The sequence below is a fragment of the Montipora foliosa genome, chromosome 11 (assembly GCF_036669935.1).
Source record: "Montipora foliosa isolate CH-2021 chromosome 11, ASM3666993v2, whole genome shotgun sequence".
Taxonomy (NCBI): Eukaryota; Metazoa; Cnidaria; class Anthozoa; order Scleractinia; family Acroporidae; genus Montipora; species Montipora foliosa.
Genome location: NC_090879.1, coordinates 24,899,854 through 24,927,353, shown reverse-complemented (window position 1 = coordinate 24,927,353; position 27,500 = coordinate 24,899,854). Strand labels below are relative to the sequence as shown.

Below are 27,500 nucleotides of genomic sequence, written 5' to 3'. Positions count from 1 at the left end.
AAAAAATGGCGCGAGAACTTTGAACCAATCACTGAGTGAAGTAATTATAAACCAAAGTAATTCACTAATTACTTTCGACACTCAATTGAAAACAACTCTAATGCAAAAAAAAAGGAAATGAAAAGTTCTTTTGAAAACGCACCCTATGTACAACAAAGATAATACATGTACCGATCAAGCAATATTATGCATGCATTGTTTCAATGTTTTTAGAGCGAAAATAAATCACACACGCCCAAGTGTTAACGTTGTTAGTGAGTGACTGAATTCAGAAAAAGTGCTATAAAGTAATTCTCGGTTTTCACATGACGTCACGTCCGCCATGTTGGTGCCCCTAAACAAAGAAAAGGCGGCCACATTGGTGCCCCGACCAAATCCTCCGGGAATTTAACTCTATTATTATGCAAACGCTTCCTTTTGTTTTCGTTGAAAAACATGGCTGTTGATCACGTGAGTGAAAACCAGCAATACGTGCAGTGCCCGTTTTTCAGTACACTAGTTAACATGGATAGAGTGTACTTTGTCTTGGTTCGGGTTTGCGCTCGGAGTTGTTTTGCAGAACACTTCTTTCACAGCACACCTCGCGAGCATTCGATAGAACTTCTAAAATAGTTACATCCAATGAGCCCCGGTCGCTTGTTGAGTTTTTATTACTACATGGACCAATGCAACGCTACATTTACCGAACAATATGGATTCCACAAAGTGTTATGTGTCACGTACTCGATACATTATCCTTATTTCTGATCATTTGTTTAACACCATGCGCAGTGCTGCAAGCCGCGTGTGTGGAAGCTCATCGCCCACAGTTTCTTTAAATGACATACGTCAGAGAATGCGATGTTTAGTTGCGTGTTGCGGCGGCAAAGTTCACATCGAATTGAAAGATGTCACCGACAATCACGAAGAAGAAATTGCAAAAGAAGAAAAAGAAAACGCAGACCCTAAATCAGACGAACCAACTATTACAGAACTGTATTATGAAGTAGATCGACCATCCGCTTCAGGGGGAGTCGACAAACTGTATCGTGCGGCCCGTCGGTATGGTTTGAAACGCACGCAAGTACTCGATTGGCTCCGCCAACAACCTGGCCATATCCTACACAAACCTGCAAGAAAGCACTTTCGTCGTAATCGAGTAATTTTGTTTGATGTAGATTCGCAATAGCAGGCGGACTTGGTTGATTTACAACATTTGAGTCGGTGGAATCAAGGAAACAAGTATCTACTGACCTGTATCGATGTCCTTTCCAAATACGCGTGGGTGGTGCCCTTAAAATCGAAAACAGGTGCTTCGCTGGTGGTGGCCTTTGAAAAAATTTTCCAGGAAGGTCGTAAACCTGAGAAGTTGCAAACAGATGCCGGAACCGAATTTAAGAACAAAACGTTTCAAACCTTCCTGAGAAAAAAGAATGTATATCATTTTGTAACCTACAATGAAACCAAGGCCCAAGTGGTTGAAAGATTCAACCGCACTTTGAAGCAACTGATGTGGCGTATGTTCACTACCAGCAGCTCGTACCATTATTTGGACCAACAGGACGATTTAGTGAATGGCCATTACAATCAAAGCGTGCACTGTAACATCAAAATGAAACCGGTGGATGTCAACGAGAATAACGCATCAGAGGTCTGGAACCATTTGTATAGAAATCTGTTCAAAAAGCCGACAAAGTATACATTCAAAGTGGGAGATCAAGTCAAGATCAGTAAGAATAAACGCATCTTTGAAAAACTTACTTGCCATCCTGGAAGGAGAAAACTTTCACTGTTGCTCAGAGACTTCCGCGCGACCCACCCGTGTATCTTCTAAAGGAAGCAGACGGTGACTGGATTCAAGACACGTTTTACGAATTTGAGTTACTGAAAGTGATAGAAACCGCAAAACACCTGTTGTGTATTGAAAAAAATTTAAAACGCAAGGGACGAGGAGCGAATAAGGAGGTGTTGGTACATTGGAAAGGTTGGCCAAAGAAATACGACAGTTGGATTCCGCATAACCAGTTGGGGGATTTACAACAAACATGATTCAAGATAGCGACTTTTCGTGACACTTCCCAGTAATACAAGCAGTAATTTATTTCTAAACAATTCCAAGTCCTCCTTTCGTGTAGCGCTACCTCGACAAATCCATTTGAAAGATGAAGAAGATTGGGAAGTCGGATTACATCATATCGCGTATCCGCTCTCAATGTTTGACATTACAAACGACTGCAAACATTCTCACATCATGCTGGAACGTCGAGTTGACTCCACACCGTTTGTATAACCCGAGGGCAAGTATCATACAGCATTAGATGTGACACAAGGAATGTTACAATCCCTGAACATCGCTGACCCACCATCTAAGATTGAAATCACAGTGGACAACGAATGGAATGTAACGTTAAACTCGTAAACTGAAGGACTTGTGATCACACTGTCTACAGCTCGCGAATTGGGATGGACAACCGAAAACAACACTCTTACACCCAGCGTTCGTTTGAATGCTGCACTCACCTCAGAAAGAAAATTTGGTCATGATTGGTTCATCTTACCAGCTGGCACCTCCATCACATATCCCGGTATTTACATCTTTCCTGCTTCGCTGCCGCTTTGCTCGTGTAAGCAGAGGCTGGTTCAAGTTCAAACATATCTCGTGGAACCGTGGCAGGTGGGTAACAAGCTCTTACCTCTCCTACATGAGATGATACCCCTGGGCAGTTTTCGAGAAACACTCCTTGAAGAAAGAGAACATATTGTGTGCCTACCTTTGCGGACAAAGATATTTCAGACCATTGAAATCTATTTAACGAGTGGATACGGTCAAACGCCAGCATTTTTAGACGGTATCGTCAGCGTCCTTTTACATTTCCACCGTCGATCAACATGACCAACAGTTTTTACATGGTGCTGACCAGTGATGCAAGTCTGACTCAGTATCCCGAAAACAAGACGGCCGATTTTAAAATGCAGTTACCAAGTCAACTACACCTAAGTGAAGATTGGGAGGTGGCCATGACACGCATCATTTACCCCTACACCTGGCAAAACGTAGGTGAGAATCAGTTGTCCTACAGTTTGCTTTGTACGGCAGACCCTGAACCCTGGAAATTGAACATCCCTGTACCAAGTGGCATTTACCGTACGGTCAAAGATGTCATTCACGGTATGACGAAGGGACTTCACAACCGATTGAGACACATTTATTTGAAGAGTGACAAGACCATTACGAGTTTGGAAGAAAACGAGTGTTTTTACATTTACGAGAAAGCACAAGATTACTTTGAGTTGCAGTTACCAGCCGGTTGGTATGTGATTCTACCCACGACATTAGCTCGCGCCTTGGGGTACTTAAACCATCAGTATAATATTCCTCAGCTGTACCAAATCGGAGGCCTTGTCCAACAGAATGATGATCACAGCGTTCTTCTTGTGAGGACAACGACAACACTTGTCAGAAAAGAAGAATTGGTGTGGGGATTGCTCTCAAGAGACGCTTTTCAAACCATCTACGTGTATTCCGATTTAATCGAGTATCAAGTAGTGGGAGATGGTCAAGCCAACTTACTTCGGCTGCTCGTTCCTTGTGGTCAGCCGGGGAACATGATCATAGAAGAGGTCAAGCTGCCCTCCTACCACAGACTCCGTACAACTGTGTTTTCATCCGTGGCGATCAATATAAGGGAAAGACACAGGTCAATTGATACCATTTGCTTCTGGAGCCGTACGCATGACCCTGCATTTTCGGCGTCGTGCTGTTCTATAACGACATGATATTACCGATGAACCACCGATATTACCCATATGGACGACATGTTGTACCCTATATGCAGCACGGTAAAGGAGGAGACATTAGTATCTAAAGAGGAACACACCCTTATGGTCAAGGGGGCAACGGCTTAGGTGGAATGTTCCGTCCTTGTTCCGTTCAGCAACTCCCTTTCTCAAAACAACAGCAAAAATGGTGGGAAAACGAATGTTCGGTACTGGATTGGAAAAGGGAATGCAACTTGTCCAAGATGTGATCAATGGTCAACCTTTAAAGAAAGCTGCCAAGACAAGAGCGAAAGCTGCTGGAAACAATTTACTCACAGGGGTCATTGATGACATTACACAGCAAGGTGGAGGAAAAAGAGTATATAAGCGCGCGGATACGTCAAAGCCGCGCGGTGAAGGACAGACCAGAAAAGGAGAACACCTCGTTCAACGTTCAAGACTATTTTTGATAAAAGATGGCATCAGCACACCCTCTCTCAGTCCCTGGTGCAAATTAAAGTTTACAGTTGTTTGATGTACCTGTGACAGATGTGTCGATTGTTAGCAGCAAATCGGTCGATTACGAACCGGTTCAAACGGGAACTAATCCCATCTTTTTTGGTCATCAAACCGTTGGCTGACTACTTTGACATTAACAAGACAGGGCTGCGATTGGTAGTAAAGACTACCAAACAAGAGGGATCGCCCACAGGGGATGGCAAAAAGTACACTCTGGTCAACAACGCCCTTCATTCCATCATCAAACACTTTACCATCAAGATCAACGAAACGCTGGTAACAGAACAGTCAGAAACTCAAGCATACAATGCTTGCATCAAGACCTTATTGAACTTTACAGAACAGGCCAAGAAATCGTACTTAACCAAAGCTCTGTATTACAACGACACTGCTGGACACATGAATGAAGTGGATAATACAGCAGAAAGTAATGAGGGTCTGAATAGAAAAGCCACATTTACTAACGACGGCGCAGAAGTGGGGTTGGTCGGAGTGCCCCATTGTGACGTGTTTAATATTGACAAGTTGTTGCTTGACGGTTTGGAGATCAAAGTCAAAGTGGATCTGAACAACGATGCTTTTGTTCTCATGGCTGGGGAGACTCCAAACAACTGCAAACTAAAGATCATGTCTAGCACGCTTCGCATACGCACAGTGCGTGTTGCAGACATTGTGAAACTAGAACATGTACAGATCATGCAAGGTCACAAAGGGAGCGCACCGCTACCAGCCATCTATACTTTAACCAGAACCCCTACGCAGGCAAGGATCATCCCTCAAGGAGTCTTAAATCACACTGAGACAGATCTGTTCCACGGTTTCATTCCTCGGTGCATCATTTTTGGGCACGTGCGAAACGATGCCTTCAACGAGAACCTTGCAAGAAATCCTTTCAACTTTGAGCTGTTTGACCTGCAAGACATTCGGCTGACTGTGAATGGAGAAGAAATGCCTTATTCTGCGCTGGATCTGACGGGTGGAAAAAAGATCGATGGTTACAACACTCTGTTTTCAGGAAGTGGAGACATGAATTGTGGGCACGGGCTTGACATTGATAGAGTGGATTGGGAAAATGGTTACGGTTTGATCCGTTTTGACTTGACACCGGCAGGAAGTGGACAACCCGATCATCTGATACCCCATCGAACGAGTAACGAGAACCTGTACCTGAAATTTGGAACTCAGACGAACTCAGTTCTGAATTTAATTGTGTACGCAGAATTTCAGAATCAGTTGGAAATTGATCGCAATCGTCGCGTGGTCTACGATTTGTCACAAGGCTCTTAGTTCATCGTTATGCATACGACCCAAGAACTATGGCAATCCTGTCTTTCTGACCCTGTGTTAGCACCTCTGATGCAAGGCGTATCTCCAAGGGATAGGCTACCTGTCATCAACACCTACCCAGCCGGTCTCATCGCGAATACGGACCCTCATGACCACCCTGGGACACATTGGGTGGCCATGTACTTTGAATCGCCTCGTGAAAGTGAATTCTTTGACAGCTATGGATTTCCTCCTGAAACTTACAACATGGATACCTACATTCTGCGGGAAGTTACCTATTATAACGACAAACCACTGCAAGGACTGAACTCGGATGTTTGTGGAGATTATTGTTTGTTTTATGTCATTCAACGAGCACAGAATGTTGACATGAACACTGTTCAAGCTAAATTTAAACGATATGATTCTCAGTGGAACGATGCACAAGTTGCACGGAGTGTACACGCTTATTTTAGTTCAGTCAGTTATCCTAAAGTTCATGATTGCTTTCAAAAAGGTTGTAAGTCATTTCGCTATGTCCATAAGCAATAAAATCACGTTGAAAGTAAAACATGTTGCTTTTTTTGTGTGTATTTGCTAGTAAAAGGGGTGGGGATTCTATCTCGTGTACACAAACCGTTGAAGCTTCGTCTCGTGAACATGTCTCAATTCAAGTGCCCCAGCAGTATTATCATTTTGGCCCCAGACAATGTGGAAAAACAACATTTACGCACCAGATACTTCAACACGCAGATTGTTTATTTGAACGCCCCATTCGCAAGATCTTGTATTGCTACGGTCAATGGCAAGATTGTTTTAAGGAATTGTTAAAGGAAGTCACGTTTATGGAGGGTATTCCCGACGACATTCCCGCCTTATTTCCATCCCCTTATCGTCCTGGACTGCTCGTGTTAGATGACCTCATGAGAAACTGTAGCGATGACGAGCGCATTTTGGATTTGTTCACCAAAGTGTCCCATCATTGTGACGTCACCTGCATTTATTTGGCACAAAACCTTTTTCCCCCAGGAAAGTTTTCCCGGAGCATTTTTCTTAATGCTGATGACATCATTGCTTTTAACAATCCTCGAGATACTTTGGGGTTGAGGACACTGGCACAACAGGCGTTTTCTGGGCGCGTTCCGTTTGTATGGGAGAGTTTTCAAGACGCTACATCCAACCATTTGGATACTTAATGATGAATTTACATCCACGAACCCCGGAAATTCATCGATTGCGAACAAGGATCTTCCCAGCGTCACATTCATATCCCATCGTTTACGTGGATAAGAAAATCTATAAAACCGATGAACCCTTTCCGGTAGATTTCATTTAACGGCATGGCTTTGCAATTGTTACACCGCGAGGAGACAGTAAAAAATCAAAGTGGTGGTGACATGACTTTGCGTTCTGGAAACATTTCAAAAGCTACCGAGAGAAGAAAACAAGAACTCGTTTGTGGACTTGTCCAGGCGTGTAAAGCCAGGAAAGTGCCAGGCGTGTAAAGTCAGGAAAGTGCTGGATCAAGGAACTCATATTTCCCATAATATGCTCCCTTCCCTTGAACGTTGTGTCTTGCGAAATTAGTATTTACTCAATGCACGAGAAGACGCAAATGGTTTGCACTGTATGTATGATTTACACTGGGCTTCCATTCCTTATACTAAAGTTATAAGGAAGGGAATGTATGGAGCTCTCTAGGATACTTACAGTACAAGGCTCTTGTGTCTTCTTATGCTACAAAGCACATGAGTTGAAAGCACTAGACTCATGTACCACCTTACTGGGTACCTATTTTTAAACGAAAATGTGGTGCTGTGTCTAGACTTGGACAGATTCTGCATGGCAACGTTTACGATTCTAAGTAACTTTTTCGAATTTGAGCAACTTCTCTGACTGGACACTTTCCGAGCAACTTTTCCTGAAGTTAGTAATTTTTTGCATATGTTCAATATTTCAATCAAATTCACAAGTACCTTTCCTTTTTTGTGGTAGTGCACTTGATAAGTGCACTACACACTATGTCACCGGGTTGAAAGAGTGTGTGTGTGAGTGAGTGAGTGTAAGTCCGTGGTGGGGGTGTAGGCCCACAGTGCGTGCACAAATTATCTGTTGGAAGCGTGCTTAAATTTCAACAAATGAGCCCCATAAATCAGCAGCAAGAGTGTGTGACGCGGATGAATAACAAAGCAGCTTCTATTTCCAACACGATGGAATTACCAGGTGATAAATAACCTCGTCTGGAGAGTGAATCTTGGATTTTGCAGAAACAATGGTCAACCTCAAGAGTTGGACTATTTTGATCTTTGTGTTGAATTCGCACATTTCTTGTCGAACTTGATAACACTTGAAAGAAAAAAAAAACACCAAACTAACAAAAACAGAAGCCCATTGTCTTGCTGTCATCTTGTCAAAGATGTATCCTTTGTTTCTTGAGTTGGTAGTAACATGATCACAGGTGGCCGCTGAAATCGATGTCGCTTTCGATTTTGTGATTTATTCGTGCTACCAAAAGTAGAATAGAAAAATTGAACGTAGCAAAAATCTCCCAAAATGTTTTTTGCGGATGGTGACTTTTTATATTCACGGCACGAAATTTATGTTGTTTTGATGTCCCAAATTTTGTTGCTGATGGCAATTTTTTTTTGTTCTCGATCGACACTTCCTAAAAACTTTCTTCTGCTCTTCCTAAAAACTGTGTATCAATATTTATTTACTTTTGCATTAACATCTGTTTTGCATAAAGCAGGCTAGCAAAATCTGTACCTTGCTTAATCCGCATTTTTGAGCGTTAAATAGAATTTTCGGTGCTGTTTCTGACAGCAAGTCTTATATTTTGAGGTATCCCATCCAGATACTAACCCCGCCGAAGAGAACTTAACTTAAGTGAACTTTTGTCATGGAAAGCTGAAGCAAACTTCACGTCTGCCTTGAAGCCAATATTTCTCGATTCCCTTTTATTTTCTTACCTCTTTCTGGGCTTAGTATTTTACTAATAACTACTTGTCTTCTCAGGAGGCTATTTTTCTAAGACATCTACCATAGCACTATAATGATTTACAACACCAAAACGATGCTGTGTACTATTAGAGCTACATATTACGCAAAGACAACTTGAATCTCAGACTGGAAAACAAAAGGCAGCTCAGTTCACAGTTATGGAATAAAGCACTATGTCAAGTTACAGAGCTACCACACTTACGCAATGCGTGCCTATTTTTAGCTCATTTTCGTTGGAACTTGATGGAAAAGACGCTGTCCTTGCGATCTCCTTGCTTTATTCTCTGATCTGATTGGGCATCCTGTGGTGATAGATTGATGTCATTTCCAAAACAGAATGTGTATCCTATGGTAACATTTCAAATATGACACAACACAAAGTGGCGGACGCCATTTTATTACACATAACATGAGAATTTTATTCCATAAAGCTCGTTTGTACAAATCTATACGCTTTATTTTCACATGTGGAAAAGGCTTATACAGCCAATCAGAATGACGTACAGCTATTTCACATGTGGAAGTATAACCAATCAACGATAGCGTAAACGCGTTTCCATGCCAATCACTCGTGCATCTCGTGCAAATCGTACTTTGTTATTGAATTAAATTAAATTTGCATTTGGTTCTATTGTTAGTAAGTTTTTGTTTCTAATTTGCGTTCAGAAAACTATTTTAATGAAAATTCTCGTCTTATGTGTAATAAACAGTTCACGACATAGAAAGTGCTTTGTACGGGGTTTTATTCACTCGTTGTTTGTGTCAAAAACCCTCGCTCGCTCGTTCCTCGCTCGTTCGGGTTTTTGACACAAACAACTCGTGAATAAAACCCCGTATGCCACACTTTCTATGTCGTAAACTATATGTACCGTATTTAGATCATAGACTTAAGCCTAGTTTTCACTAGCGACGCAAGCACAAAGCGCAAGCATAAGAGTGCTTATTTCACCGTGAAAACGGGGTTGACACAATCATAAGAACAAGCCCCGGCACAAGCACAAGTATCAAACTTTTTCCTTTTCCTTGTGCTTGCTTATGTTTGCATTCGCTTGCGTCGTGTGAAAACGAAACGCAGCATAAGCACAAGGAAATTTGTTGCGTCTGGCCAATTAAAGCACTCGTTCCAGATTCCCTGCGTCTGAGCATTTGCCGTGGTTGGCTAATAAAAGCCAGGCTTTACTCTTCTTTTGTCCTCACTGCTATTCATTTGCATACAATGAAACAATAGAACGGTGAAATTCACATTTCAAATACAACAAGTGTGTTGTTACAGGGTTCGCACACTTTTTCAGACCTAAAAATTCAAGGACTTTCAAGGGCCAAATTTTGAAATTTCAAGGACCTCTTTTTTATTTACGTCAGTGAATTTACCCATAGCAATGGTCTGACAGTACAATTCTTCCTCATTTTCCGTAACGTATACGTGTGTGAAAATAATGTACGTTTGTATGACATGACTTGAGTGACTGATTATTTTCACTGAAGTTTTCAAAGATTAAAAATGCGGGTCAGAAAAAAATTCAAGGACTTTCAAGGACCAGGAATGAAGAGCAGAGATTTTCAAGGATTTTCAAGGCCTTGAAAATGCACTCTCAAAATTCAAGGGTTTTCAAGAGTTTTCAAGACGCGTACGAACCATGCATGTTGTTAGCAACACATGTCTCTTGTTTAGCTAGCTCTTTTTTGCAATTCAGCCATTTCATGGGCTCCACTGACAATAAAGAAAATGAGTAATCAGTGTGATTACGTCGCGGAGCGACAATTGAAATTTTGGGAGAAGTTTTATGGATTTTGAGCAACTTATCAGCGATGTTTCTCTGCAACTTTGCAACAATTTTTTACCAGAATCTGTCAAGCCTAACTGCAACGGTGGAGGAGTCAAACAGGAAAATTTGGTTTATCAAAAGAGTTGTTAAACGCCAATTTTCTACCGAACAAAGATTGACAACCTGAAGTTTCGCGAACGCTGGCCCTTTGTCAAGGACTAGCGCTCGAAACATCAGCTGGTCAATCTTTGTACGGTGGAAAACTGACCTTTGACATCTATCAACTCGTTTGATAAAACCAAATCTTCATGGAACATGGACTGAAAACGAAAAAAAATTGAGGCAAATCATTTTATTGATAAAGTTTTATTTTGTTTCCTTACATCTGTGTTCTTTTAATGGCTTCTCTCTGCTTACGGTTGCAATGCATTTTACTCGATATTACGGCACGTTTACAGTCTAGCGTATAATGTGTTAAAGCAAGTTTTTAGATTTGAACACAGTGTGCTTGCAGCAGACGCCGAGCCGGCTTATCCCCTTGACCTCGGAGAACAGTTAGATGGAACGACCAATCCAGTGTTGCCCTTTATAGCATCTCTGAAATCGGACCACCTGTAGACATTGCCAAACCCATAAAAGCAAGACCTTGAGAGATTCCGGATCACAGAAGCTGAATAAGCCGTGTTCCACACATTGACTCCGGTCAGAAGTCCAACAAAGCGCTGACTCGAGGCAAATGATCCTCCAAGTCTATCTTGTTCTTGTCCCAGCACCAGAGACCCTCCAGATTTGATTCTGTACCCTCTCCTGAAGTTGATGCCGTAGTGCTGCAGAACACCATCTTTGTAAATATACCACCCACCATTGCTGTTTTTCCAAGTCACGCAGATGTGATGCCAGTAGCCATCGTTTGCTGATACCCTGGTGTTCCTGTGGCAAGATAAGTTAACTGACCTTAAATACCCCAGTTTCGAAGTCTTACGGTTGGACTGGAACTAGCTTACAATTAAGGCTGATGCGGAGGAATTTCCCCCGCATTAGCCTCCATTTCATGCTAGATCCAGTCTAACCGTGAGAATGCGAAACTGGCCAATTGATGCAGACTCCTCGAGATGAAAAGGTGCCAACAGGGGTCCATTTCTCTAAATCCAGTAAGACGCCAGGAAAATCAATCTCTGACTTCTGCATGACTGGATACTCTTCACGCATGAAAGAAAGTGCAATAATTAAAAGTGGTCACACTTTTAAGATTCTTCGCGGTAATATCAAGTTATGTTCTATCCTCAATCGAAAATCACTTACGTTTTCCACCGATTTCAAACAACTTTACACCCTTAAAACAAACCTGAATTGGCCACCGATCCACAGTTTAAATGACCCGTAGTCGAACAAAAGCAATTCATTGGCCTGTCCGTTGACTGCATAGCTAAATGGCGTCCCATCAGTGCCGCTACTGGATTTCATCCAAAGACACACAGTAAACTGAGTCAAACTGGGCATGCCCCAAATGTTGACGTAGTCACTCACGCCACTGGATGAGAACTGAAGGGCATAGTCTATACAGGAGAAAAAAGGCATAAGTACGCACATTACTTTGAAACCGCGGGGGTTGGTGTAGTGGTGAGAGTACTCGCTTCCCACCAATGTGGCCCGGGATTCGATTCTTGGACTCGGCATCATATGTGTGCTGAGTTTGTTGTTGGCTCTTTACTCTTCCCCGAGAGGTTTTTGCTCTGGGTACTCCGGTTTTCCGCTCTCCTCAAAAAGCAACATTTGATTTAATTTGATTTAATTTGATTTCTGGTGTCCCCAGCGCTAGGTCGATTTGACACTTCAATAAACTTCACTGAATTTGCATAAGGTAATTCCTCAGGGGCACTCAGCGACGGTTTCCTTTCCAGCGACGGTTTCCTTGCTGTTCTAAGCTCTTCGGAATGCTTTTAAAGCTTTGTAGGTTCATTTTGGTTGCGCTAGAAACTCATAGCTGGCCTTTTTTCGGTACTCACAAGGACATTTTTACAAATTAGAAAGAAACAGGCTTTACCCTTTTCAGCTCACGAAAGTTCGATGTGAAAATTCCCAAAAGAAAATTCAAGGTGATTAAAGGCCTTCCGAACAGATAATTTAACGAAAAGTTCCGTTGGGTGCCCCTGATTCCTCATGTGAAGTATGTCTATGGGATATGGGTAATAAGTTATATGCTTGTTCAATCAATTTAATTCAACCTATATTTTGCATTTCTTTTTATCTATAATTTAATTGAGTGTCGAAAAGTAATATTATTCCAACCAACAGGCTCAACTTGCGCGATGAACCAAGCAGAATTCAAAGCTCCTCCTACATGATTTTATGTAACATTCTTAGAGCGCAAAATACGAGAGTGCAATTGGCAATGAGTTTTGATTTTGCCTCTTATTAGATGAAAAAAGGAAGGAGATTTTAAAGCCAATTACGAAGCATAGAATTCACAATTGCATTACTTCTTTCGATATTCTCTTGCTGCAATCTGTATAAAGATGTGATAACTTACTGTTCGATGAATATCCGGCAACATGGGCAGCACAGATCATAAGGCCAAAAAGCAACGAAGCGTATATTCTGGACATCTGTCAAAAAATTAGGCAAATAGGGACTTCAGTATATTTCTCCATTGTTTGAAAGTGTATTTTTCTCCACTGTTTGACTGAACAAAATTGTGGAGTATACAGCCACCTACCATTCTTTACTAAATTGAAAACTGAAATCATTGTCAGAGAATGTTAAGTGACTAGGACCAAGCTGTTTCTATATTTTTAAAGAAAACCTTACGTTTTGAGTAGTTCTGGCGACGACTTCAGTGTGAATCACAAACAATCCAATGGAATATATCGATTTCCCGACCACTTTGAACTTTCTCCGAGAAAAACTCAAGCAACTGATGCTTATCTCGGAGTAAACGCACTTCTTTTATCCCTAAGACTGCCACGCAAAAAAAAGAAACAAGAAAATTTTCGTCCCAGAAAATTATAACTCAATAAATAGTTTAAGAACCTTTTTTGAATAACCGCAATTGAGGAGGTTGACAGTTTGGCGGTTGATTGCAAATTACCTTTATTAATGAAACGGCACGTCCGTTAATGTTATTCGGCTTAATTGTCAAGGAATTTTACTCTTTTCCATTATTTCTTGTAACACGATTTTAAGACAAAGAATGAAATTAAACTTCTTATCCACACTGTATCAATGAAGTTGACAAGAAAGTGTTTACTGGTAATTGGCTGTCTACTTAATTAAGAACAAAGACGTTTCGCTGACTCAAGTGAAAGCGGCCAAGAGAAGAATTCCAACTTAGAAAGCCTAGTTCGGGAAAATCCCAGACGATCGTGGACGCCCACGATTTCCAGGTCGGGAAACAGTAAAATCTCCGGGAAACAATGTGAAATATAATGACCTAACTTCGGCAAGGTTTTGCATGGGTGAACATTGATCTTTTCGTTCTTGTGAATTATGTTCGTCTCATTTTTATAGTTTAAAGGCAGTAAATAGTTCGCTTCTTGACGGATTAAACAATATGAACAACTTTACGTTTTGCTATATCCGGTCATCAGTATCAACAGAGAAGCGGGAGCGGAAGTGAAATAATTTGAAATTGGGAGTGAGATGAAGTATAACCAACTCCCGATAACTCAAACTATCGACAAGGTATCTCGCTGAATCCAGAGCGATGCTTGATATTAACAGTTACCAGCTTACCCAGGGCAACAAAAAATCTCAGTGACCAGGACAAGTCGAGCAACTAGGATTTCTGTGATGTCTGTGGATTGACACACAAAGTTTAATATTCAGAAAGTGAATTTATTACGATTTGTTTTGTCTGAAATCCAACAGCACTATTTTTATACCAGTGCCGAAAACTGATAGATAACTGAGTGAGTGACACTTTCGATATTTTCTGGATCTAAAGATACTAGTACTGTATGCGTGACAATTTTGCGAAAAATGCGCTGTGGTAATGGATGAGAACGTCCTTCATTGTTTCGGGCGACTAAAAGTCTTCCTAGGGCGACCAAACTGTGAGGCTTTGTTGTCCAAAGGGCAAACGACTTTAAAACCTAATGTCGAACCCTGCTATAGCATGGTTCAATCAGTGACGCAACCATAACCACAAACACAAACAGCAGAACGCAGACATACAGCCCCTGACGAAATTTCACTCCCCGTAATGTCGACTTGCAGAATCTGCTAGGAAAATTGCGAGAAAACGACATTGAAAGGAAAGGAGGACCAGCCAATACAGCAAATCTATTTAAAAATTCCCTGTTTCAAGTAATTTTGTCGGAGCCAGTAGCTGAGTATAGCTATGAATTCACAGTCGAAAGGGTAATTGCAAGGAGCGTTAAGACCTGAATCCCGGCCGTTTCTGTGAAGTCTCGAAACTTTTCATCGGATGATACTGAAAAATACCTCTTCATTTTCAACGAAAGGAAAACGTTTGTTTCTTTTAAATGGTTTTCAAAACACGTTAAAAGCGCAGCTTTTCTGAATAAGCGCCGGGATCTTATACTGAAGATTTTACCGTGTATAAATAAATAAAGTAAGTAAGTAAGGCCCACTTAAATGAGGAAACATTGTAGCGGAAGCAATGTTTACCGAAATGTTTCCACGTTTGCGCGCCCAGGCAACAATTGTTGGGGAAGCAAAGTTTGATTCCCGAGAAGCAAAATTGTTTCTGAATTTCTTCAGAAACATTTTGCTTCCTAACCAATGGTTCCTCGTTCGCGCATGCATTGCAGGAAACATTTCTGGGAACAATGTTCCGCAACAATGTTTCTTCGTCTGCAGGGGCCTTTAGTTTCAAAACACCCTTTTCGTGTTACCAAAACCGGTTTTCAGGCCTTCTATGTTCTGAGAACAGGTCCCTGGTCAAAAACCGTGGTCAAAATTACCATTCTGAGGGCGTCGAAATCTAAAGATCAGAAATGTTTCTTGCTGTTGGGTTAGGGTAAGGCGATAACGTTACAATGACGAGGACCATAGGGAGTTTAAGGTGATTCCCTGGTTTTGCATTGCGCATTCCTACTGCGCACGATTTTTGCGTCATCAGCACGCACACATGAGCGCGCGCGCGTACAAAACATAAGGGATTTCCCTCAAACTAAGCTCGATAGCGAGATAAAAGCTCCTTTTCTCTTAAACGAGCACGGTGACCCCCACTTTTTATTTTATAAATTCAATGAGAACAATATCCGCAATAACTGAGAAAAAATTTGGCAGAAATCTATAGCTACTTTTTTGGCAAATGAAATAAATGCTACAGATAGAGACGTAACGGGCCCAGCAGAGCAAGTCCAAATTATGTTTCCTTTAAAGGATAAAAATATCAATTAATAATGCAGGGTATTTGAAGCCATTTTTTCTGGGACGTAGATGAATAAGCAATCAAAGAAAGTCGAACTCTGTGTGATATAGCACGCCGCATTGAAAAATAATCGATCTTGTTTGTTGTGCACTGAGATAACCAAAAGTCACCTAAATAACCATATTTGTCAGCATCGTGGCATGAAAACAAGCACGGTGACCCCCTCTTTTTATTACCTTTTTAACATCTCCTTGTACTGTAATGTCATCATACCAAGTTTCATCGGAAATCTATGACGGGTCCTTTTACCCGGGAATCACCTTAAAGGGGCGTTCGATTGACCGTATTCCGGAATAGGAATACATGGAATAGAAGTTAGAAATCCTTCGCTTTTTACGGAGATTCACATTAAAATTATCAAACACTTGCTAAAATGCTATTTTAAACATATCTGTATTATCCTTGTTGCTTCAAAAGCGCCAGACATACCGTTTTAAATCATCACTCCACGTATTCTTATTCCGGAATAGGTCCAATCGAACGCACCCTAAGAAAGGACGTCGGCTACGACTACGACAATGCCACAAAACAATAATATCATTGGTTCAAAGAGCATAAATAATCGATGTTAGCGGTCCTCTGCATAGCGACGACGTGAAATCACCAAATTTGAGGTTTGACGACAACCCTAGTATGCAACAAAGAATCTTTCATTTTCTATTTCCACTGTGAAAACGCTATTACCAGTTTATTTTAAAGATACTTCGCCTATATTGTAGGACGTGAACGAGACGGAATAATCGCGAAAGACTTGTGATAAAGCAAAGTTATATTTTGAGGTGACGTTTTGGTCGACCGTCGCCTTCGTAGATCTTAAACTCCCTGTTGGCGATGGCAACGAAAACGTCACAAATTTGCATATTTTAAGTGAGCACGAACGTTTTTCATTTCTGTACGTTTGTTTGCCGTCGTCTGCAAAATAATGGGGACCTTAAGCAGAGACAAAGACGACGGCTATGAGAGCGTCGTTTGAAAATATTATATCCCGTTATTGTAAGAAATTTGCGATTACTCGAAGTCACTCGGCATGGAAAGTGTGAGTCCACATTCCAAGAATAAAATTGATGAGAACGGTGTGGATATTGAGAGAGGAAATTGAAAATTCGTCGTCAGGTGCTCGAGTCCTCCACATGACATCAAATTTGATCATTTCACCAGGGGCACCCAAGGATAATCTTTGGTGAAATATGTCTTCAGGAGAGCCAAAATGTTCTACGAATTTCGGTTTTACATTGCCAAACAGCTAAAGATTTCTTTACTAAAGCATTTCCTAAAAGATTCGTAACCAGGAAACACTAGGCCCTTACGTTTTCGGAAGGGACATATGTGCAATTTATGGCACTTGAAAAGGTCACCTAGCAGTTTCGGATGCGCAAATGGTTCGGTTGGAAGTTATTAGAAGGTAACGTTCAACTAGCAATTTCTGAAATGAAGATATCGTCCCCTAAAATTCTCGGACACTTCAATTTTCAGCTAAGATATCCGCCCAGATCAAATTCTTCTCGGTGATAAAAACAACTCTTAGACAGTCCTTATACATTGCAAGGAGCCTGGAAATCTCTCTCAAAGGCTTTAGGCTTAGGGTGCGTTCGATTGACCCAATTCCGGAATAAGAATAAGCGGAGTGGTGATTTAAAACGGTATGTCTGGCGCTTTTGAAGCAACAAGCATAATATTATATGCTTAAAATAGCATTTTAGCAGCTGTTAGACAATTTTAATGTGAATCTCCGTAAAAACGAAGTATTTGTAACTTCTATTCCATGTATTCCTATTCCGGAATACGGTCAATCGCACGCGCCCTAATCTGCTTGTTGGGTGCCCTTGATTTCATTTCGTTGTCAAGACGACTGTCAAGACGAGAACTGCAAAGAAATGTATCAAAATGTAAAACGCACGTGCAGGGCGTGCAGAGTTATTGTTTTTGCTAATCAAACCTATTGTTTTGTGGCGTTCTCTTAGCCACCGTCGACGTCCTTACTTAATAGGGACTTTACGATCTACGACGGCGACGTCAACCGAAAAATATAACTTTGCGCTATCGTAAGTTTCTGCCGGTTAGCCCATCTCGTTCGCGTCGTACAATGTCTGCGAAATATCCTAAAAATAAATTGGTACGAGACTCTCATTCACGGTATGCTCGCATTGTCGTCAAAAGGGGGCTCTAGCATCGACGACGGCAACGGCAACGAGAACGTCGTCGTTAAATGTGAATTCGCGTTACTGTTATTACTTGGGGATAACTTTTATTTCTCTCCACTAACAGTTGAGCGCCGTTCACATCAGTTTCATTCTTGACGAACTGCCACACCTTTGTCATGTTAAACAGGTTGGACTGAATAGCCCCGAGGTGATTACAATAACACGAATTTCTATTTTAAGATGACGTTCTCGTTGCCGTCGTCGTTGAATAAAAGGCCGATTTACACGGAACGATTTGTCGGCCGGTTTTGTCGGGCCGATAAATCGTACCGTGTAAATTGTGTAAAACGTGTAACTTTTCCTCAAAAGATCTTCCCGTTGTCCTTTTAGTATTCGCCATTTTGAACGCTTTACTTTTTTAAGTATTTATGCGCATAACCCACTCGCATACCCTTTGATTGACGTGGCGGTTTCTCTCAGAGTGTCGGTCCGACTTCAAAAAATCTATTGCACTGCAACAGATTTTTTGAATCGGACCGATTTTAATTTCCATGAATCGGTCGTTCATTGGCTGTCAAAATATACCAGTACGCAAGATTTCCGCTCCAGCGCCGCGACGGGCCGAGAAATCGTCCCGTGTAAACCGGCCTTAAGCTCCCTTTTGATTACGGCGCATTAATTCGAACTAGATCATAACTCTCTTACGATTACCATTGCAATTATAATGACCTTGGCCGTGGCGCTTAGGTTACAAGTACTGCGAAGTACAGTGCGCTTTTATTTTGTCCCAACAAAATGTTGCTGAGTACAATGCCTGTGTGCTTCTGCCATCATCACCAGTGAATGACACTTGTCAGGTCTTCACAATGTAAATATTAAGGTTAGAGTTGTGGAACGCTGTCAAAGAAATGATGATGATCAGAAGGGAAATAGAGGGTGCATTCGATTGACTGTCTTCTGGAATAGGAATACATGGAATAGACTTCCAAAATCCTTAGTTTTTACGATGATTAACCTAAAAATTGTCAAACCTGCTAAAATGCAATTTGAAATAATCTTTAAGTTCCTTGTTGCTTAGAGACGCCAAAGAGATCTATCATAATCATAATTCCACGTGCTCTTGTTCCGGAATACGGTCAATCGAACGCATCTTCAAATCAGTTGTGGAAGGTTCGAGTTTTCAATATCCTGGCAGCCAAAACATACTTGGACAATCATAGGAAGCAATCCTGTGTTCGTTGTCTTTTTTTCTCCGCTTTGATAAGTTACGTTCTCTAAGTATAAAGCAATAATATATTCATGCTTTCAATACTAAGGGCAACTTCTCATTCCATACCAATGCAACCAACGAAATGGTACAGTTACGGAGAGCACAACAATCTAACATTTTCGGATTCTTCATTGCCAAAAAGATATAGATTTCTTAAAGATTAGCCGGCAACCGTTTTCTGAAGGGTCATGTTGCAATTTTTGGCACTCTTAAATCGTAACAGCCAGCATTTTTGTTTTGGAAAGGAAATAGTTCCACAGGGAAGTTCGTGGAAGGCAACTTTCAGCTAGCAATCAGTCTAAAAAGAAATCTTTTTTTCCAAAAAAATGATCGGGGAAATTTTAGCTATTTCATTAAAACGAAACAGATCAGTCTGTTGATAAAACATCTCTTTACATACTCGATACAAGTTACATGTCCCTTCGTTGTATTTTTTGTAATAGGCAGCCTTGATCATAAGTAAGGGCCAAGCTAAACAACTGTAGGAACTCCAATGCTGCGGACGAAAAAAAAAAGGAATGTTTTTGGATCAGGTAAAAAACATGTTTCCCTCGTGGCCCAACCGGGAACATTTGCTTCCGCAACAATGTTCCCGCAACAAATGTTTCCTAGTTTTGCCAAATGTACACTGTATGTAAAAAGTAATTAAAAGCAGTTTCTACCTCGGCCAATTGAACCGAACTTCCACAAATTCGAACATTCTCTTTCTTCATAACGTACATATTTTCTGTTGCGTTATGTTAACGTTTACCCGCTCTGATCAATTTGCTTAAAAAACGAAGCCGTGCCGGATTTACGAACAATGTGACGATTGTAGCTTGGCACCGCCCGTTTTTATTGGAATGGGGCTTGAACTACAAATTCTCACAAAATGATCGCAAAAGTCGTGAATTTTGTTCTTAACGAAACTCACTACAGACGGCTCTAACCGATCTTTACGCCATATTGTTGAAGTTTTGTAAACAGAAAGGATAAAAGAAACTGATCTCACTCTTTGGACAGTATTTGCACCACAGACAAGACGCCTTTTGACCATCTCTTATGTTCCATTGATCGATGCCTTATGAAAAGCAGTTCAAGATGCCTTGTGAAGAGCACCCTGTTGAAAAAAAAGCACAAAATTTAATAACACATGCATTCTTCCCAGACTCAATCAATGTTGCAATAGCAAACACCCTCAGTTCCGTGATTTTGGAGTACTACACGCATCCATAATCACGACTATACCGAATTTATTGGTAATACTTGACTCAGCAAAACTCACCCATGTAACACAACTTCTTTTTAACCCGCTCACCCATTTCCTTTCCAAACTCGTACAAAAAATATGGAACTGATCTTTACTACTCCAAAAAACGTGACTTGCTCCTACATAACAAATGTCACATGCAACTTAGGGCACTTTAGGAATTTCTGGGTGGTGATGTGCCGCTGGAACCCTGGAACCCTTAGCCTATACCAGAGCTAGTTCAGCTGAATTTGCTACCTTATAATAGAGTAAACTCCCACCGATTTCCGTCTAAATTCCGATTCTTGACAGTTAATAATATCCAGAGGTGTTTCATGATAGCCATTTATTGACACTGTTGAGGCTGAGTTAGGTAAACTTAAACTTTTTTTTATGTTATCGAGTGGGAATTTCTGGTTTCCTTAGTCTTGATAAAATCTTCAACCGACTGGTCAGTTTCGTGAAAAATGATACCCTATTCTAGACCGAAAGGCTATGATTTATATAATGAATGAAGGGGTAGTTTCTAAAGAAACTGTGGTGCTGCGTCGGTGGGGAAGTAGTATACAAAAATTTGGTTTTATCAACGGAGTTGATAATGTAAATTGGCCACCGTACACAGATTCTAAAAGCTGACGTTTCGAGCGTTAGAGCGTTAGAGCGATTCGCTCTGACGAAGGGCTAACGCTCGAAACGTCAGCTTTTAGAATCTCTGTACGGTGGCCAATTTACATTATCAACTCCGTTGATAAAACCAAATTTTTGTAGGATTTATATACTCTATCCTGGAGTAAACTGCTTGAAAACCATACCCTTCACAGTGGCACTAGTCTATATGTGGCAGTACCTCCCCCAAGGGTGTAATCCACTCCTTGGATCTCAAAAGGGCAAATCAACTGGACATGTTGCTCGATCATGCATCCCTTGTGTGGCAATACAACGCCTTGCACTACACCATCGATCCTTCCCTGTAAGATTAGGCGCAGTATCTTCCCTTTATTCCACTCCCTGCGGTTTCGTTCATCTCCAACTAAAAGAACTACTTCTCCAACGACAGGTGTACTTCCCATTTCCTTATTCAGCCAATGGCTTTCCATCAAACTATGAATATATTCTCTCTTACAGCGTTTGCATGCGCGGGCCTTCACATTTTCCCTTCTCTGGTTCATTTTGGTTAATTTCTCTCTTTTATCTTCCACATCTTGAGGATTCAGAGGCCTATTTTGTTGAGATTGCTCTCAATGCCCATGAAAACTACTTCAAGGTCTTAGGAGTGTGTAGTGGAGTATCGGTTTAAGGCCACTGTCCTCCCCACCATACCGTCCTCTGCCGAAAGACAAACATGGCGACTATCTAAAACAGAAAATTTTCAGAGTTAGGGGTTAGCTCGAAAACCTCATGGTTCCTCTCGTCTATAAGCTCCAATAACGAATAAAGCGTACTTTAAATTACTCGTAAGTTAATATACAATGTATCGATTATGTTATTGTCATAGAGCAGTTTGTGAGCAATAAAGGTTTCTCCTTCTTCTTCTTCTTCTTCTTCTTCTTCTTCTTCTTCTTCTTCTTCTTCTTCTTCTTCTTCTTCTTCTTCTTCTAGGCATAAAGTAATGGCATTAACCGTACCCACCATATTCCTGTTTGTATTAATTTTAAGCCATAGGAACCTTCAATGTCTTTAATTTCTTCCCTCGACGCAGAGGAAATGTTTTCCAGCTACGAAACTCGTCAGGCGTTCCACGTATGCCGTGAAAGACTGCAAATGATGGGAGGCTACTAAGTCGGTCTTCGCGCCATTTTAAATAAATTTCGGTTGTTTATTTCTATCTTCTTTCTTGGTCTTGCATGCTTTCTAAACTACAGAAGATCGTCGATGCCTTCACAATGGGACCGAAAGGAGGTTATTACGCTGTACGAAGGGGAAGGAAGATAGGGGTATTTCGAACATGGTAGGAAGTGAATCCGCCGCTTAATGGCTTCTCGCAAAGTTCCACATCTACAATTTGTGCCACCTCAATTTACCCAAAAAATCATTCAGTTTGAAGTCAAGGCACAAAAGTACCACAAGCTAACGCTGTAATTTGAGCGTAACGATCAGTTAAAATTATAAGGTTCTGTATGGGTATTTGCGATCGTGGCCCTGAATTCTGTAGTTTAGGCCAAAAGGGTTTAATTTAAAGGAGAAGGCTAGGATAGGGATTGAACAAAATTTGTAGTACTTATGTAAGGTCGAAAAAGGACTTGGAGCAACGTGCTAACTTAAAGAATTTGATTGGCTATTAAAATTGATGATAATTATTAATTCTACATTAGAGCGGCTTCTAGGCCAATTTTGTCTTTTCAGTTTTGATTTCTTTTTTGGTTTTATAATAAACATCTACTAACTAAGTTGGTCTTCGGGGAGAATCTTCAGTAAGGTCGCTGGTATGTGGTACTGTGTTCGGTCTGTACAGGCAACCTTGGTCAAGATCCTTCCCAACAGACCTCCCGCTGGGTTTATAAGAACTAAACTAACAATGTCAATTCTCTGGAATATATATACATCTTATTCGATGGGTTAACATATAATACGCGCGGATATTTTGCGAGTTGCGTAGACTGTGGGGCAAGGAAAAATATGAGCAATGAGCAAAATGTCCGTGAGTATTATATGTTAAACCATCAAATAAGAGATTTATTATTCCACTACAAAAAAGGTGTTATTTTGCTTCAATTTTATTTGGTATAAGGGTGTTTTTAAAAAAATGCATCATCTGTCCTGCAGGGCTCGTGCGAACAATGTAAACAGCAAAAAAAAACTAGCCAAAGATCTTTATTTGATTGGATGAACAAAATGACGAGTGACAAGTGATGACAAGCTAAATTCTCAGGCTTTGCATCTTGTTGAAAAAGAATTTCTTTCATTGAAAAACTCTCATTCTGTCTGGTGTATTTTCCCTGTTCTAAACCAGTCCAACCGGGACACTACTGTAACAGTGCATTACCATCTCATATTTTGCGGGTTCTCTTGACCAAATATCATTGGTAAAATGGCGTAATAGTGGAGTAATAAAAACTATTTATTATAGTATTGTTCCATTTTTTATCCACCGGAAGAGTATTTGGTGAGTACAACAAATATTCAAATATTTTCTTTAATCCATTGACTTCCAGTGCGCCCTTGGGTACCCCCAGTTGACGAGGAAAATCGTCTGGCGTTAGACAAAGTCAAATCTGTTAAGTCTCACTCCCGGGATTCATCGGGTTAAAGACGCCAAGAGAATTCGTTGCATTACTTTGTGTCAACTTTTTAGATTTCATTTTTAAAGGGTACTGACAAAATAACACAATAAATGCATCAACTACAAAATGTGGTTGCAGAGTTAGTTGCAGAAGGGAAAGACTTTCTACAAACAAAAGCAGTCCCATATTCTCGCAATTCTTGCAAACAGTTGGCACTTACAGTCATAAATGTAGGCTATTTATTTATTGCTTTTCCAGGAGAGAGTGTGAGAAATATGTCAAAGGCTTTCCTGGAGCTCGTTTCAAGAAGTTTTCCACAAATGAGGAAGCTGAAAATTTTGTTTGTGGTAGTGACTCAGGTTATGGCAATGCTGATTCCTCTACAGCACCAATATCAAATGTGAGTATAGCTGAAAAGAAACGGGTAACTAATACAAACTGAATGATTAGTACAAGGCCTTCATCAACAAGTGTCGACTTTGGATCGTGTGTTCTAGTTGACTGGTGGACTCATTGTTGACAAGACCAGTTGGCTCATTGGTTATCCATGCTGGAGGTGACGCTGATAAAGAAGAAAAGAAGAAGAAGTGTCATTATTTACCTTGAGATTTTTAGAGTAGCTAATAGCTAATATCTCCGAGCATAGAACAGAACAACTTTAAGAATTCCAACTGGCCGGAGGCAAACCAGTTGGCTATTTCATAAGTGCAGCGAGGAAATTGAACCAGGGACTACCTGGAGCAAATTCCAGAACGTGTCTTGACCCCAGGATCTCCGGATCTCAAGGCAGGCGCCCAAACCACTGGGCTGCACTGCCTAGGACAAAATAACACAATAAATGCCATAAAGGGTACTGATTTACATGTACACATAAACCTAAGTTGAACCATCACTCAGGGTCCTAAAATAAATTTCAAGAGTAAGTATTGTCTTTGTACATTGTAATTTGAGCTCCGAAGTATGGCAAGGGTTTCCCCCCCCCCCCCCTACTTTGTGGGGAATTTTGCAGACTTTGTCAACTGTGTCAACCCCTTGGTTTAGATTTAACCATGGGAGTTAATTAATTTTGTTCTTGATAGTTTATTGTTCTTTCCTTCATTGTAAACAGGGTCGAAGTAAAAAGAGATCTTATCAGGAGATGTGTGATAGTAATGGCTTCAGTAATACAACGACTTGGAGAAACTATAAGCATCATAAATCTTCCTCATCCACTACTTCCAGTCATTCTGCTGCATCTAGTAGTTCCTGGTTGTCATCTCTAGATGACAGTGTCCTGATTGTTGATCGTCCTATAGTTTATACTGATGGTTGCTGCACGAAGAATGGCCGACGTGGCGCCAGGGCAGGCGTTGGAGTTTACTGGGGACCTGAGCATTCAAAGTAGGTGGTCTTCCTTGCAAATGCTCTAAAGGAGATAGGTACTGTTACATAATAATGTTATTGTTGTTAACCCCGGGAATAATCTGGTATTGACAAACAGTGATTTGCAAGATGCAGTGCAACAGTGCTGCAGTTTAAGTGTCACACAGTGGTGTTCCTCATTTTACCTCACAATAAGATCCTTGATCACTTTCTTCACCACATGTAGGAATATCAGTGATCGTTTGGAAGGAGAGCAAACCAATCAAAGAGCAGAAATCATGGTGAGCATGACATTCAGTACAGTTTCTTGCATCTAAAGCAGTGCCTTATTTTTAGTTGCATATACATGTAATGAAGAAAACCAGCAAACTCAACCCACATAAATTATGACGCTGAGTCTGGGAATCAAACCTTGGACACAGAGGTGGGAGGATGAGTGCTCTCACCACCACGCCAGCCCTTCTTCCACCAATTCTGTGGATTGTCACCTTTAAGGCTAACCACCAAACTGCCTTTTTGTCTTTCATCAATCAATTTGAAAAGTAGAATGTCCAGTTTGTTAAGTTGCGAAAACCAAACATGTTGATCGGTCAATCTTTGTAGAATAAACACACAAAAAATCATGAGTAATGCACCATCCACCTCTTGGCTGATTTCTCCACACATTCCTGTTAATCTCTATAATCTCATCACCTTATAGCTTAGCTTAAAGGGGCAAGGTCACGCTACTTTAGGTATTAATTTTGTTTGATTTTGTTAATTACTGGGTTGCCTATGGGCAAACCCAGTCGAGGTCTGCGTTTAGTTTGTTTGTTTTCTTTTTTTTTTAAACTAGGCATGAATCTCAAAAGTGACGAGTACTGGACTTCGACAACAATCTATCGCCCGTCGAGACGAAATCAAAGTGAGCATGCAGTATTTACCTGAAGTACATGGTAATTTGACACAATTGAGTTTCTTGTCTTCACGCACGCAATGAAATAGGAAGAGGTTTTCGCCTCTTAGAGCAAATATGTTGTTTGTTTCAATAAAATTTTCGCTGGAAAAGGATTCTGTGGTATTTTCTGCCTTTGTGAATTATAATATCATGTTGTGTATTGAATTTTCGAGCTTAAGGTTCAAATGTGATATGGGAGAAGTTTTTTAGTATTGCTCTGTAAGCAGGAAGGGTTCACAGGCCTGTTGGAAGCGTGCTTGAGTTTCAACAAAATGAGCCCCAAAATCAGTGAAAACTTGTGACGCAGATGAATAATAAAGTAGCTGCTATTTCCAAAATGATGGAATTACCTGGTGATAAATAACGTCGTACGCGTCTTGGAGAGTAAATTTTGACTTTGCATAAACAAGTTGGGCGATTGTCATCTTTGTTTTGACTTCGCTCATTTCATTGTCAAAGTTTATAACACTTGACAGAAAAAGAAACTTACAAAAACCCAGTATCTTGCCATCATTTGACACAGATGCTTCACTGTTTGGCGAGTAAACATGCCGCGGTAACTTAATCACGGCGCCCGCTGAATTCCGACCATGTCACTTTCGATTTTGCAATTTACTTGAACGTAGCAAAAATCTCCCAAAATGTTTGTCGCTGATCGTAACTTTTTATATTCTATATTCACGGTTCAAAATTAATGTTGTTTTCATGTCGTAAATATTTTATTCTCGATCGACCGTCCGGGAAACTTCCTTCTGCTCTTTCTGAAAACTGTGTATCAATATTTATTTGCTTTTTCATCAATATTTGTTTTGCATAAAGCAAGCTAACAGAATCTGTACCTTGCTGAGTTCGCATTTGTTAGCGTTAATAGTATTTTCGGTCAGATGTTTCTGTTTTTTTGAGGGGTTTATTGTTTTGGTCTCCCATCCCAACACGAACCCCGCGAAACTGGGCTTGACTTCAGTGCAGTTTAGTATTACAAAGTTTTCGGATGCTCATAGGGCACACTTGTGGTGAAAAGAAGTTGTGAGGGAACTTGAAAATTATCAACATGTCAGCCCAGAAGCCAATGCTTCTCGCTTCTCTTTTATTTGTTATTCTTCAGAGACTGATTTTCTGTAGCACGTACCACAGGCAAGCCAGTGTATGCTTCACAGAAGCATCTAGTTATTATGAGCTCTAAACGTCAAATTGGCAGAGCAAGATCGAGTCTTTCATTTGCAAAATCACGGCCTCATAACAACTGAGAATGATTTTCCAGCTGTGTAAATGACATTTTGATATAGACTGATATAAATTTGAAAAAAGATGGGCTGACGTTTTTCAAATTTACCCAAATTCAATCCATTTCAATCCTCTCCAGTTTTGTCCATCCATGTCCCTTCTTGGCTTCCCTGTGTTTTGTTAGAGTTCTTCTATAGTTTTGAACAGTTCTTTTGATATTTTAGTCAATTCTATGACCATCCGATCAGTGCTCAAATTGCCTAAAATTGCGTGACCTAGCCCCTTTAATTAAGAGTTTAACTGATAAAGTCTAAAGCGCAGTTTGGTGACCAGTTGAGAATTCTGCAGAATCTCATCTTCAAAGAATATTCAAAGATTCAGCAAGAGTTTTTGTTGAGTTAAGTATGACCTTTGGATTTATACAGGTTGT

At 40.7% G+C, this 27,500-nt stretch overlaps 2 protein-coding genes across 8 annotated transcripts in view; one reads left to right on the top strand and one right to left on the bottom strand.

Moving 5' to 3' along the window:
* LOC137976120 (neuronal pentraxin-2-like) overlaps positions 1–22,030 on the bottom strand; it is a 207,046-nt gene extending 185,016 nt beyond the window's left edge. Inside the window, exons 1-6 of one of the 7 annotated variants that reach the window (XM_068823397.1) lie at positions 21,174–22,030; positions 20,090–20,197; positions 19,499–19,594; positions 12,820–12,895; positions 11,635–11,845; positions 10,647–11,219 (exon numbers count right to left, since the gene is read on the bottom strand). In XM_068823397.1, coding sequence (XP_068679498.1) covers positions 10,820–11,219; positions 11,635–11,845; positions 12,820–12,895; positions 19,499–19,594; positions 20,090–20,134 — 828 coding nt within the window. In that variant the 5' untranslated portion in view covers positions 20,135–20,197; positions 21,174–22,030 and the 3' untranslated portion in view covers positions 10,647–10,819. Of the gene's footprint in view, positions 1–10,646; positions 11,220–11,634; positions 11,846–12,819; positions 12,896–13,097; positions 13,813–14,021; positions 14,083–18,557; positions 18,726–19,498; positions 19,595–20,089; positions 20,198–21,173 lie in introns of those variants that run through there. The other 6 variants (XM_068823401.1, XM_068823399.1, XM_068823402.1 and 3 more) reach the window with 6 other exon arrangements.
* Positions 22,031–22,132: 102 nt separating this feature from the next.
* The window catches only part of LOC137975159 (ribonuclease H1-like), an 11,194-nt gene continuing 5,826 nt past the window's right edge, over positions 22,133–27,500 (top strand). The window contains exons 1-4 of the mRNA XM_068822242.1: positions 22,133–22,274; positions 23,806–23,947; positions 24,656–24,927; positions 25,136–25,190. Of these exons, the coding sequence (XP_068678343.1) occupies positions 22,171–22,274; positions 23,806–23,947; positions 24,656–24,927; positions 25,136–25,190 (573 nt within the window). The 5' untranslated portion in view covers positions 22,133–22,170. The remainder of the gene's footprint in view (positions 22,275–23,805; positions 23,948–24,655; positions 24,928–25,135; positions 25,191–27,500) is intronic.